The sequence below is a fragment of the Nansenia antarctica genome (assembly GCF_963989245.1).
Source record: "Nansenia antarctica genome assembly, chromosome: 4".
NCBI classification, from domain to species: domain Eukaryota; kingdom Metazoa; phylum Chordata; class Actinopteri; order Argentiniformes; family Microstomatidae; genus Nansenia; species Nansenia antarctica.
In genome coordinates, this window is record NC_137689.1 from 61084634 (window position 1) to 61098591 (window position 13958).

Below are 13958 nucleotides of genomic sequence, written 5' to 3' on the forward strand. Positions count from 1 at the left end.
CAAACGAAGTTTGACTTCGGTAATAGGTCCAGTTGTAATATCCTCAAGTTGGGAACAAAAGATGCCTCCTTCTAATCCATTTGTTCAATTTGTTTACAGAAAGAAATCCTCCTAAATCCTCGGTTATACGATTTTCCAATTTTCCCTGCCTTTGTATAAACTTGCTTTATAATTAAATTTGGTGTGGGTGGTCCTAATTCCTTTACTGTTAATTTCTCCTGGTTGCTACGACGGCTGAACGGTGTTTCTTTTAAAGATTCAACCGAGTTGTTCAGAACATTACTAGCCGCGCCATGGTGAAGCAGGTGAACGAACGTGATCTGAAATACGCCGGCCGTATGACATGACGTAAGCACGTACGATTCTTTGTGCATGTCCCAAAACCCCATAGACAAATGACCGAATGGCCTGAAGTTACCAAAATAGATTTTACATGCAAGTCTACGAGAACAGCCTAGTGCAATTTCGAGTAGAGTGAAAGTTGCCCTGAAAGGGGCGGGACTTGAAGCTGATTGGAACATACTCCACAGAACACTAGCTGATTGGACTATGATATACTCCACAGAACACTAGCTGATTGGACTATGATATTCAGAAGCAAGTATAATGCATTTACTTTAAAGAGGCTTTGCTTAGGCTACATTGTTAAACCCCATATGAATCATTGATGTCTGATACAGATCAGATATGCACACAATGTCCATGTCTTGGCAGCTCAACAGCCTCTCAGTGTATTTAATCCACATTGGGATGACGAATAAGAGTATTGTATTTCCAGACTAATAACGCCATCACAAAAATCCATCATCTCTAATAGCGGATCGCCCTTCCAGTTTGGGCACAAGAGGTTTGTGTGCAACCAATAATCCTCAAAATTCCTATAATATTATGATTAAAATACCTTAGCATTTACTGTCAGCTTGGGACCTGGGTCGATAATCAGAGCTCGATGTTTGTTCTTTGTCTAAGCACATTAATGTTAATGTGGAAATACAGTATGTTTAGTGTGTTTACTTTGTGTGACTGACAGACTACAGTAAGTAAAGGAAGTCAGTATGGTTTATTTCCTCTAGTCCACATCACTTCACTTCAGGTACCTGGCGTCATGGTAACCCGACGGGCACTGAAAGCTGTGCTTATTGACCTCAGCGGGACTCTCCATATTGAGGATGCAGCCGTGCCCGGATCCCAAGACGCCTTGAACAGGTGTGTCCACTATCCACTCATCCACCAGAAGACCTGGGCCAAGTGCATGTCAAATACTTAGGAAGTAGCCTATTTGAGGTGTGCTTGATTTAGTTTGGATTTAGTTAACCATTCCATAGGTCCCTTCTACCTAAGTGCAGCTGTCATGCCAGATTATGTCCACCTGCCAAAATGTCTCCGGGGTGATGTAATCATGTCCTTCGAACACCGTAGCTATGGCGACGCTAGCATTCCAGAAAGTAAACTACAGCTTGTTGTGCTCAATACCACAGATTAATGTGTATCTTAAATTGGGAAGACAAATGTAATCTTCTCGCACTTGAATAGCATTAAGGTTGATGCGGGCTGTCTAGTCAGCTATAGCTTTTATGTTGGCATGGCCATTTTATATTAAAACACCTGCTAGCATGTTGATTTCATGTGTAATTCATACGCAATAGTGATCATATTTCAGTTTTATATTAATTTAACATCCAATTTTTCACATTAATTCAACATTTAATATTTCAAATTGGTGCATGTGCTCTGCCATCATATGTTGGCTGCTCTTACAGGAGTGATGTCATATCCCAGAGTCTACCTTTAATATGATGTATTTGACCCAGATATATACGACTCAGGTAGTCCCTGTTACCCCTCTACAAATATCTGCACATTCCTGTAATTTTGCTCAGGTTATATTTTCCAGTGTTGACATTATTGATTTCATCACTGGAAACATGCATCCATTCATGCATGAAATGGATGAGGAATGGTATCAAAAAAATAAAAATAAACACTCCATCCATAAAAATTAGCCTATCCTCCGATTTCTCCCTCCACCAGCTCCACCAATTCTGCCTCTGATCTAAATGACAGGTTACGACAAGCCTCTGTGGCTGTGAAGTTTGTGACCAACACCACCAAGGAGTGCAAGCGTAACTTGTTGGAGCGTCTGCACCGTCTGAACTTCCACATCCAGGAGCACGAGATCTTCACATCCCTCACCGCGGCATGTTGCCTCGTGGAGCAGAGGAAAGTGCGCCCCCTGCTATTACTGGAGGATAGCGCACTTGAGGACTTCTCAGGTAAGGTGAGGTGTGGTATTAAGAAGTAAGGTTTATATGAGGCCATAGGTTGTGCCTAGTTGTATGTTTATGAAGTGGTAACGTTTCAATGTCCACTAGCTTATGTAAGACTGCCCTCATATTCATACATTAGCAGATATGCATCTAATTGAGATCTTCCCACAATCACACCTGATAATATTTAACGGGTTATATGCTTCTTACACTACTAATTTGTGCTGTAGGTATTGAGACATCGGATCCCAATGCTGTTGTGATAGGACTAGCTCCTGACCACTTCAACTATCAGATGCTTAACAAGGCCTTCAGGTAATTAACTTCCTCCATGTACCTCCTTTGAAGGGATAGGTGACCCAAATTACTAAATTGATTGCTCCTTACCTTGAAAGTGTTCTATGGGCAAGGAGCGTCTGTAATCTGCGATTCAGATTTGCTTGAATAGCCACTGCAAGTTACGCAAACAGTTTGATCTTTTCCATCTATCAATTTTGTAATTTGTGTGAACCATCCCCTTAAACTTAATGATTCCATATACTCTGTTGTGAGGATTCTGGTTCTGATTCAGCTTCAGATTGTGTCATCCACATTTCTCCCCATGTCTATTTTTTTACTAGGCTCATCTTAGATGGGGCTCCCCTCTTTGCCATTCACAAGGCTCGCTACTACAAGAGGAAGGATGGCCTGGCCTTGGGCCCAGGTGCGTTTGTGACAGGGCTAGAGTACGCTACAGACACCAAGGCTACGGTGGTGGGGAAGCCTGAGAAGTCCTTCTTCCTGGAGGCTCTGCGAGACCTGGACTGCTCCCCTGAAGAAGCTGTGATGATTGGGGACGTGAGTAGCTAGCTAGATAAAATTGCCATGTGTTACCTGACTGCCCTGTTTTTAAACCCATGTCACCTGCGTGCCACAACACTGTTAGCTGTTTGCACAAGCTTTATTTTACGGAGCTAATGCATGGGTTCAGGTCTCAGGAAAGATTACTCATCATCACACAAGTGTGGCTCACCAAATCACCCCCATTACACACAGAATAATCATTAAATAAATATATATTATAATAGCATGTTTAGTGTCCTTAAAGACTAAGTGATGTGATTTTAAAGTTTGTTGATTGTCAATTTAAAAAAACAGAATTATACTGTCTTTAGCTCACATTAAAAACATGTTTCAGTCTCACACCCTTCATCAGCTTCCTAATCGTTTGAGTGAGTTTTGACACCTGACAGGATGCCAGAGATGATGTAGGTGGGGCTCAGAATGCTGGGATGCTGGGAATCCTAGTCAAAACTGGTAAGAGACAGTCAATGAATGTATAACATTAACAGACAGCATTGGATTTGACAGCATTGGATGATGTCCGGTGTCAATCATTTATCATGTGACAAAACATGAAATTGGATTTTGTCTTCTGTAGGTAAATACAGAGTTGGTGATGAGAGCAAAATCAACCCCCTTCCGTTTGCGACCTGTGACAATTTCCCTCAAGCAGTGGACCACATTCTCCAACACCTCATCTAGCTACACAAACACCAACACCTTACAGGTCGACTAATGCTGGATTTAAGTGCTTCTCAGAAACTGGGCAATTCTTGTTACTTTGAGACCTCAGAATTAACCAATGGCGAGCTCTCCACAAAGTCTTGGTGGTAAGCTTTGAGTTGCCAAGCAGCTAACTGCGTCATATGATATAGCAATCTGCTGCTCCACAGCGCAGTCGATGACATGGAATGAAACTATTCTTGATAGGTACAGGCTACCTGCAATGTACTTGAACACGCCCATCCTGTGGATATGATCATTATGTCATACTGATGCGATAGCCACAGTGTTTAACACTTCTTCTAGAATCATCTGTTTATGGTTGCCAGACTGCAGAATCTAGAATGCACTCCTTAAACATAAAACAGAACAGTTGACCATTAAATGTACAATAACAATTTTAATTTAAGAAAATATGAGTGATTTTTATTCTCTGTAACAGGAGATCAATAAAACTGTAAAAACATTACATTCTTGCAATTCTATTGATTTCCAATAGAGTACCATAACATAACATTTTAAAAGTTAAGCCACCAACAATGACACCAGAGTAGAGTTTGTTATAAATAGAGTTGTGCATCAGTATTTTTGGTAATATATTTACAGTACTCGGTACAGTAGAGACAGACCATGGAGCGTGGTGTGTGTGTATGTGTGTGTGTGTGTGTGTGTGTGGTTCACACAGACTCGTACTCCTTCTCCCAGGCGCTGTATTTGTCCTTCAGGTTTTTGGCCGAGGGTTTGGTGTGAGCAATCACCTCCAGGAAGTCCACCGTCATCACGGTTTCCAGCTCAATGACAGGCATTTCGGACTTTCCTTTGAGGAGGAACAATGTATTGTATTAGTGCTTCTGATTGGTCAGCTGAGTTGAAATTCCATACAGTTATATGACCTGTGCAGAAACAACCCTACTACATGGTACACTTGTGTACTGTAGATCTGAGAGGATTAGATCGGTATCAAGCAAGATGGCACAAATTAAACAATTCCCATTTACAAGTGTCTAGGGAGACATAACTGGACATTGTTTCTGGACAGGGTTATAGTGCATTTACATATTTATATTTTTGTTGTTTAGTCTTATCCAGAGCAACTTCCAATCAGTACATTGGCCTAAAGTAAGTGAAACACCTACGTGTACATTCCAATCATCGCAAGGAAGTCTTTCTTTAAGGAGAAGTGCTAGAAGCAGTCACAGTGCTAGATAACGGGAATATTATTATTTTTATTGTGTTAAGAGTGCTCAGAACAGGTTTAAGGCGATATCAGTGTCTGTCTTACCCTCCTGGTGACTCTCAAGAGCATCAAAGATTTTGCGGACAGGTCTCATAGCAGCCTCCTTACACACTAGCTTGATATCCGATCCAGAGTAACCCTCCATCTCCTGGAACAAGTAACACATTACCATTCTCTAGACTTGGAACATTTCTGGTACAGTCCCATTCTCTTCAATAAAAAGGATGCAGTTTGACGTACTCCCTTGCTCTGCCTACCTGTGCAAGTGTTTCATAGGCTAGCTCTGTGCGTAGCTCCACCCCTCCATTGCAGCTGAGTGGTGGCAACCAATGAGAGATCATGGCTTGTCGTGCAGGGCAGGAAGGAAGGCCCACCAAAATCCTCTTCTCCAACCGCCGCAGCATGGCATGGTCCAGCTCCCTGAGAGAGAGAGAGACTTGACTCTTGTCTGACTTAAATCAATTGTAGATAACAGCTTTCCACGATAACGCAAAAAGGATATGTACCATTCAAATGAAATAATTCTAACTGCATTTCAAATTTAAAATGCTACACAAAGAGAATCAGATTTGTGAATATTCCTGGAAACCTAATTTTGGACACCACTATAGCTCCTCACCATGGTAGGTTGGAAGCAGCCAGGACAAAGACCAGGTCGTCTGATTTGGCCAGCCCGTCCATCTGAACCAGCAGTTCGGTCTTCATCCTACGACTGCCCTCGTGCTCTCTAGACAGACAAATCATGGATATGGGATAGTAAGTAACTATTGAGCTGGGAACAGCTCTGACACCACTGGAGCCATATGGGAGTTTCACTTGAGAAGTGGCATGCCCTCCACATGGGGTCCAGTGGACCAGTCCAAGTTCAATGATATTTAATCCTGGGCTTGGGCAACCAAACGTCTGCATTCAAAAAACAATGACTTACCCAGTGCAATGCCGACCTTGCTGCATATCATACAAAAGGTATTTTTAACCAATATTTCACATTCCTGACACTTTTGTCATTATAACATGGTATGTTAGTGGTGCTGATATACTATCAGATATTTGAAGCTCAAATTTTTCCAAAAATCAAGGCAAAGTTGAAATTATCGTTAAAAAACTGCAGAGTGCACCTTTAAAAACTAATGATGATATACATTTTGATGGTGAATTAGGATAATTGTAGGAGACGTATGAGTTGGCACAGTCATTCTCTCTCACCCTTGGCTAGTGGACCCCCTCTGGCTCATCACTGACTCCAGTTCATCCAGAAAGATAGTGGAAGGGGCGTGGTAGCGAGCAAGCTCAAACAAAACCTGTTGCACGCGCACACACACACACACACACACGTCAACTACCATTGGAAAACTGCAGTCAGAAAACAGACCGGGATCAAATACTTGAACATATAACATGAAAGTACTATACATACAGTAAAGTATATGATTTAGCTTGGAGTTTGCGGTTTTGGAGCACTTAAGTACAAGGGTTTTGGAGCTCTTCAGTTCTATAGTACAGGGCAATATATTGTTCACATACTGTATGTATTTGACCCAGGTCTGACTCATATTCAACTTTAAGACCAACCTCTCCCAAACATGGCTTTGTTTTGAAGATGCCATCGGTAACAGCAGCACTGGGTTCAAATAGTATTTGAAATAATTTCAAGTACTTTGCTGTGCTTGATTGAGTTTGCTTGGCACAATAGGACCAATGGAATAGTCCCAAAAGTGCAAACCCCACCTATATGGCTCATTTTGGCCCAGGGTAACAGTAAGGGTAGGTTATGGGGTTGATAAAATGGCAGACATCAAAGGAATTGAAGACCACCCACCCTGACCAGCTTCTCTGAGTCTCCCCTCCACTTGCTGACAATGCTGGACGCTGAGATGTTGAAAAAGGTGGTGTTGCACTCGGTAGCTACAGCCTTTGCCAACAATGTCTTACCTGTGCCTGGGTGAGGGATGAGTTCATGAATAAAAGAGAAAGAGATACAGGGAGAGGTAAGACAGACATAAGTCATGGCAGGTTAATAGAGATAGGGCTGGGCATGCCTGACAGACAAGCTGAAGAAATCGCACCTTTGCCATTTGACAATGCTCGTCTCATCCCTGTGTGACAGGCAATTGATCATATCGGAACCTAGAGTCATTGACTGGGTAAATCAAAGAACATCTCACTGTCCATTTCCGTATCATTCCCAACAAAGGATAAGGTGTGAGACACATTACAATCGCGAAGGAATTAAGAAATGGCAAGGGTGTGATTTCTTCAGGATGTCCGCCTGGCATGCTCATTCAACTGTAAATAGATATGAACAGAGTGAGTGATACACAAACCAGATCTGGGTGATGAGGAAAGATGAAAACGTTAAGCAAAATGTGCAAACGAGGAAGAAATACCATCACAGGTGAGGTGGTCTTACCTGGTGGTCCGTACAACAACAGACCTTTCCATGGTGACAGAATGCCTGTGAACAGCTGTGGATACTAAGGAATGAATGAGGATGAATGTTATCCAACCATATGAAATTAGTCTCAATCAACCAGTCACAATGATATGTGAGCAACAAACAAGCAACAAACAATATAATCAATATAGACAATAACCCGACTATAGACCCTCAAAAAGCAAGCCAGGGAAAAACTTCCCAAAAGGAAGAAAGCACCCAACCTTTCCGTTCTGTCCCTAACATACCACTGAAGAAATTAATAAGAAAACTGACCCATGATTATGGCGGGCAACTTCACCCCATTCCAAATATACAGTACACTATCTGAGAGGATTAGATAGGTATCACAAGCAAGATGGCAAAAATTAAACCTATGAGTGTGTATGACTAAAATAGTGTTAACTCTGGAGCAGGGCAGCAAAGGCCTAGACACACTAACAGCCACGGGGGGAAGGGGATCACAATCTAAGACAGGGCTTGAGGTTTGTGGAGAGGAACATGACTATGGCAGATCTTGAAGGGTGGCACCACAGATATCAGAATAATTTCCTTCCGCGTTCTTATTATGTTCTTTGGGTGGTATTACTGTACATCAACCCACCTGCTCCATGCACACAACTAGAATATAGGAAGGACAAATAATACCTAATCATTCTCTGACCTAATCTTCGGGGAACGGGACACATTTGTTGTCATCACCATGCGAGGGCTGGTGATGATGATGAAGGAGGGGCTGCGTTACGGACAGATTGGGTGGTATTCAAGTATGGATTTAATGTCACCTTAAGGAATAACATGACCCTGTTTCCTGTAGGCCTTTAGTGGAGACTTATTCAGAATCGAAACGGGGCGGCCATGGCGGAAAATACCACAGTGCTTAGCAGGGGGATACCTTAATGGGGTAGACGACAGCCTCTTTGACTAATCGCTTGGCCGCCTGCAGGCCTATAATGTCGTCCCAGCGCACGTTGGGATTGTGTAAATAGATATCCTTTAAGACAAAGACAAGATAGAAGAGGGATGGAGCTTAGATCTTCAATTATACAAAGCAGGCCACACGCACACGCACACACACACACACTCACAGGCACACGCGTACACAAACACACAGACACAGACACAGACACAGACACAGACACACACACACACACACACACACACACACAGCATTTGATACAATGGTGGCATAGCACTCATAGAATGAAGGAAGCTCTTCACTGCTCTCTAGTGTCACATTTGAATATTACAGACAAAAAAGTAGCCTACAGCACATCCTCTGCTGTTTAGTCATCTTATATTGCCCATGTTGTTTCTCTTATGACATCATATTTAGTATGTTTTTTCCAAGGCAATCGGTTCTTATGAAGGGGATGTGTGTATCATTCTTATCTTACCCTGCTTATAACTGAAGCCAGCTCTCGCATTTCAGCATTCATCCCACTGAAGGCACTCAGGGGTTTTAGAAGGCGCTCCTGCCACAAAGGAGATGAGGGAGAAACAAACACTCTAGGATGAAGTTGCCAATAGGTTCTGATCTTGGAAAAGCTTACCCTCACCAATCCCAAACAGTAACTATCAGAGGCAAAAATAAAAAAACGGATCCAACATCAGTAGCACCTGGGGGCAACTTCATCCTGAACAAAATGATATTATGCTTTCAGAAAGGTTTCAGAGCATTGGATTGAGTGTAGTAGTAAAGTGTAATAAAGTCTTCAGAGCTTGACACTGCCCTCAATGGGCAACAGTACATCACAGTGCAGAGAAGTTGAATCTAATCTAATCTAATAAAAGGCATTGTCAAGCGTGTTGGCAATTTCAGCATGTAAAAGTTGCCTGTAGAATGTTCAAATCATAACTCCAAGATTGGCAATTAACCAGTCTTACATCACCTTGCTTGCGCTGCACTAAGAGGGGTGGTGTTATTTGAGGTGTGTCCTTAAAAACATGCGCCAAAGTGCCAGTTTCAGGCAGCACAGGGGGGGACATTTATGATCCAACAAAACCTCATCTTATTGCAAACGCAGCTGTTTATGAGAACAATTTTGACAGTGGTGGTGCATAACATGATGCTGTTCATTTGAAAATTAGTCCTGTAGTCTAATAGGATGTTAAATGTCTAGTCTATATTTATTAATGCTCTAGGCAACAAATGTATAAGTTATGCGAAAGTTTCCCAAATTCTCAACATTATCGGCTCAATCAGGATGTTATTGCAATTATATGACACAGTATTTGATAAACTATCAGACAATTCAATATATAGTATGTGTAGCCTAAGGTCTCTAGACCATTGGTGTCCTCCCGCTGTTAATCCGAGATAAGGTAAATACACCATAAGGTAAATAAGCCATTGAACATGGTAAATACAAACTTGAGCTTGCTACATATTTGGCTATGGATTGCATTTATGCATTTTGATTGGTCAATGAGTGATCAAGATATCAACACACATTTAATTCATTTATTCATCAAGTCAGCCTTTTTACGGTACCGTTGGCATATGCCCCAGTAGAGGTGCTGCCTTCAATTAAATGACTATACGATCTCAACATTTCTAGTTAAAAATAGGACAATTCAGTCGACATGTCCTTCATCAATCTGATGAAGGTCATGTCGACCGAAACCACTGTACATAGTTACCATGGGGTCTGGGTGGCAGGAGAGACTGTGAGACGTCACGTCACTGGCAGCTCCTCTAATGGCGTCCTGGATTAGATCTCGGTAGTCTAAAATCTGACCCTAAGAGGGGCAATAATACAAGATACTCTAATGTTTGGGCAGTCTGAAACAACAGTGGTTGGGATAAATTCATACTCAAATCATATCTTAAATAGTTGGCCTAGTCTATGTCTTGTGTACAGATATGTGTATGTGGACAAAAGAAATCCTTGTTTACAAAGACTGTGTAGGCCATCCTCTTTTTCTGCATTCACCAATTCCAAAATGCAGTAGAGGGACAATACCAAGTCCCACAAAACAATCTGAAAACTCCCCGTCGTCCCAATAGTCTGATCTCTATTCCTCATATCCTCCTTCCTCGCTTCCTTTTCAAAACGCATATGAAGAGAATATCTAAGGGGAGAAACCTTAGAACTTCCTCCACCTCTGCTGGCCAACTGGCAGTCACACTGGCAGTCTTCACTACACTGGCTCACCACTGGTGGAATGAGCTTCCCACGGCTGTCAGAACGGCAGAGTCACTCCCCATCTTCCGTCAGAGATTGAAGACCCATCTCTTCAGGCTACACCTTAACTGCTCCTCCTGAGACATTTACTACCCCCTATACTGTGTCTCCTAAGATTTCTACTACCCCCTTGTACTGTTTCTCCACTGTCTACAAAACATTTTTTATATTTTTAAATAAATAATAATAATAATAATAATTTTTAAAAAGCATTCTTCTTCTAACACGATGACTGCCAATGGCCGCTGGCCTGAACTAGATTACTTTTCCTGCTATGACTGGTGGATTAATGATTCACTTACTTAGTCAAACGTATTGATTGTAAATCGCTTTGGAATAAGGTGTCTGCTAAATGCCCAAAATGTAAAATGTAAATGTAAACTTCTCATCCACTGCATTCTGAGACGGAAGCGAGAGGAATAGAGGACAGACTATTGGGACACATACAATGTCTCTCAAACTAACCTTCTTCCTCTGCGCTCCCTCTCCTGCTCCATTGCGGACGATGGAGGACACGTTCAGGCCAAACTCTGGGGGGGAGGCTCTACCGTTCTCCTGCAGCATTGAAGAATACGTTCACTTTCAATCTTATGAGGACAGTCCAGGACAAAGAAAATGTACATTTGTAGGCATATTCTGTTTAGATACATATGATATTTTTGTAAATGACAACATACACCTACAGCCTTGCTGGCATTCTTGGCTGCGACCTTGGGCTCCACCTTTTTGACCCCACCCCTGGACATCGGTCTGTGACTAGAGTTTATTCTGGGCAACGGCTGGATTACAGAACAAGGGGTCCTGAGGGACACACAGACAAGAGAGGTTACATAACAACCATTTATGATATTGTGGTTTCATGTCAAATGGACCAAAGTCTCTCAGACTATTTGATGTAATCCACATGCAAAACACTACTGTATATCCACCGTTTTCGAAAATGTACTTTCCTTCCTTTAAAATGATTGCTGTCATGGCAAGTTATTTTCATACAAAATGAATAAATGTTTCATGACAAACATGTTTTCAAATAGATATATAGCATTTTGGTATGATACCCTTCACATACTGTAGTGTAAATGAATGAAAACATATAAACATTCTCACATTTTTTTGCCGCTTCTCGCAAGTCTACTTTCCACTAGAGAGAAGAATTGAGAGAATTAAAACAATACATATGTCTAGAAACACAAGACAAAACATTTTAGGCAGTGCATTACAAAACCTCCCCACTTATTCAATGGTAGGCGAAACACTTAGCCAACACCATCTGGAGTAATACATTAGAGTGAATAAATTGAGTAAACAAAGAGATATCAGTGAAGTAGCTCTGTCCTTCCGACCTGGTTCTGCTAGTTTCTTTGTTAGCTTGGGATACTTCTGAAATTTGATGTAGTAGTAGCTTTCATACTCCATCAATACTGTGTCAAGGTCGATATTGTCGCAGACTTCAAAGCGGCACAGTCCTACATTGGTCTCTTGCTCCAAGGCGTTGGCAGCGTCCATGTACCTAACAACATAGGTTCCCATACCATCATGTATCCAGTAGGCCTATTCAAAAGCAAACATATTTTAAGCTACCTTTCCTAGTCTATTAGGCTTGACAAAGGTGCAAATCAAACTTACCCTTCTTCCATTAAATGATGAAAGATCAATATGAGTAAATTTCTTCTTCTGGCCTCTATTCTCATCATATCCTAATATGGAACAAGAGTTTTATTAAATTAAAATTAAAATGCATTTCCTCAAATGACAATATCAGAGGTCTGCAACATTTTCCAGCAGATGGCGCCATATATTATACATGTCAGACCGATTGCCTAGGCAACGGAAGATGCAGACTGACTTTGTACACCAAGCTAGCTAACTTAATACCCCAGCCAGGCTAAAGGGAAATCATACAACTTCTCAATGACATGTTTGATACTGTGTGTTTGCTGCTGTTGAAAGGTCCAGATGTTCCATCATCCGCTGACTAGTTAACTAGTAATACTAGTAGTATGGCCTTAACTACCCTAAATGACCCATGATTTAACAAAAGACATGCAAACAGCCCTATAGGTATTTCTTAGGACATTGAGCATAGTGCATATGATACTCACCGCCTCTCTTGCTTGATTTGCGGTTTTGATAGATTGATACGAAAGCTCCATTATATAATGAAACTACGCAACTTGTCGCCTCTCTCACTTGCTAATACTAGTGCTAGTAGTAACTTGTAACGTTAGCTAGCCGTGGGTGGTTAGTAGTTTACGAGTTAGTCAAAGACACAGAACCAGATTACTCATCAAACCGCATGCAAACAAATCGTTTGCTAGCGTGGTAAATGTGCAGGAGAGTGCATACAGCCCTATCAATAGCTGTTGACTTGAGAGGAATGCGTGAGAGCGAACGCAGTGAAGTGATGTCCGGTCCGGAGGGAGGCCGATAGAAGGATGTTCACGCGCTTGTTGAGACACGCTTCATTTTCATTGGATGAGAATGAGAATGCAAACTGAACAGGGGTCCATAACCTAATGGTTTTTGCAACGTATTATTTCTCATCTGAAAGCTTGCCTTTAGTGAAGTCAGAAAAAAATATCTCCAAGATGTCTGTGTAAGATGTAAACATAATGAATGAATATCAAACAACCACATTTGGACAGACCAAGGCAAAGCTTTCATAGTGCATTTGATGGAGCTCAGCTAACTGTTATCATTTGCATATTAAACTAGTCAGTAATAGTTTATAATGTGGTGTAGTATTAAATTAAACTATATTACCATATGTATGTATTATCTAATGACCTCTATTACAATTAAGTTACTTGAAGTAACATCGTCTGTGATGGTTCGTCTGTACATGTACAGACATAGACAATACACTTGAACTTGGTTGTTTATCTGGCCTTTGTTTTGTTTGTTTTTAGTTGCTGAAATTAAGAATTTCTACACCGAAATGTGATAAATGGTGTGTATCACAACCTCACAATCACCTTATATACCTTATATGGCAGAGTTGAGTGGCCCTCATTGGCTGCACGTCGTCTCTCATACTGGCACACCTTTATATATAAAGCCATTTTAGGCGTAGGCCTACTCCCCCAATATTTATGTGGTTATATTTCAAGAATCCAGAGTACTTACTCCTTACGTTCAGTTCGCTCTGAATTTGGCAAGCACTCTTTCATGCACTTTTCACCTGCTGCCTGGAATTCACTATAGAGCACTCTGAACCTGAAGGAACTAATTTCTCTTGGAACATTTAAAAACCTCAGACACAGAGTTGAACATTTCCTTTAATGGAT

The 13958-nt window shown here is 41.4% G+C and overlaps 3 protein-coding genes across 4 annotated transcripts in view; 1 reads left to right on the forward strand and 2 right to left on the reverse strand.

Moving 5' to 3' along the window:
- LOC308156210 (glycosylphosphatidylinositol anchor attachment 1 protein-like) overlaps window positions 1-13958 on the reverse strand; it is a gene marked incomplete at both ends in the record, with an annotated part of 35518 nt that overhangs the window by 7393 nt on the left and 14167 nt on the right. The gene's annotated exons all lie outside the window — the stretch shown is intronic.
- LOC308155342 (haloacid dehalogenase-like hydrolase domain-containing protein 2) lies at window positions 777-4156 on the forward strand. 2 transcript variants are annotated; one of them, XR_013937399.1, is made up of 7 exons: window positions 777-847; window positions 1074-1206; window positions 2065-2273; window positions 2498-2582; window positions 2888-3104; window positions 3445-3563; window positions 3688-3758. XR_013937399.1 is itself a non-coding variant. In XM_080528651.1 (7 exons), the coding sequence occupies exons 2-7, from the start codon at window positions 1106-1108 to the stop codon at window positions 3789-3791; spliced, it is 780 nt and encodes a 259-aa protein (XP_080384777.1). In that variant the 5' UTR covers window positions 777-847; window positions 1074-1105; the 3' UTR covers window positions 3792-4156. The 2 variants fall into 2 exon arrangements, 1 of the variants encoding a protein (XP_080384777.1); XM_080528651.1 differs by having other exon boundaries at window positions 3500-3563; window positions 3688-4156.
- LOC308155582 (katanin p60 ATPase-containing subunit A-like 2) lies at window positions 4490-12824 on the reverse strand (the record flags this gene model as incomplete). The annotated part of the gene is made up of 16 exons (XM_080528941.1): window positions 4490-4629; window positions 5095-5197; window positions 5307-5469; window positions 5669-5776; window positions 6256-6350; window positions 6869-6987; window positions 7460-7523; window positions 8379-8477; window positions 8881-8958; window positions 10127-10225; window positions 11137-11226; window positions 11349-11472; window positions 11779-11812; window positions 12015-12181; window positions 12298-12368; window positions 12774-12824. 16 exons carry the CDS (start codon window positions 12822-12824, stop codon window positions 4490-4492), a joined length of 1605 nt encoding a protein of 534 aa, XP_080385067.1.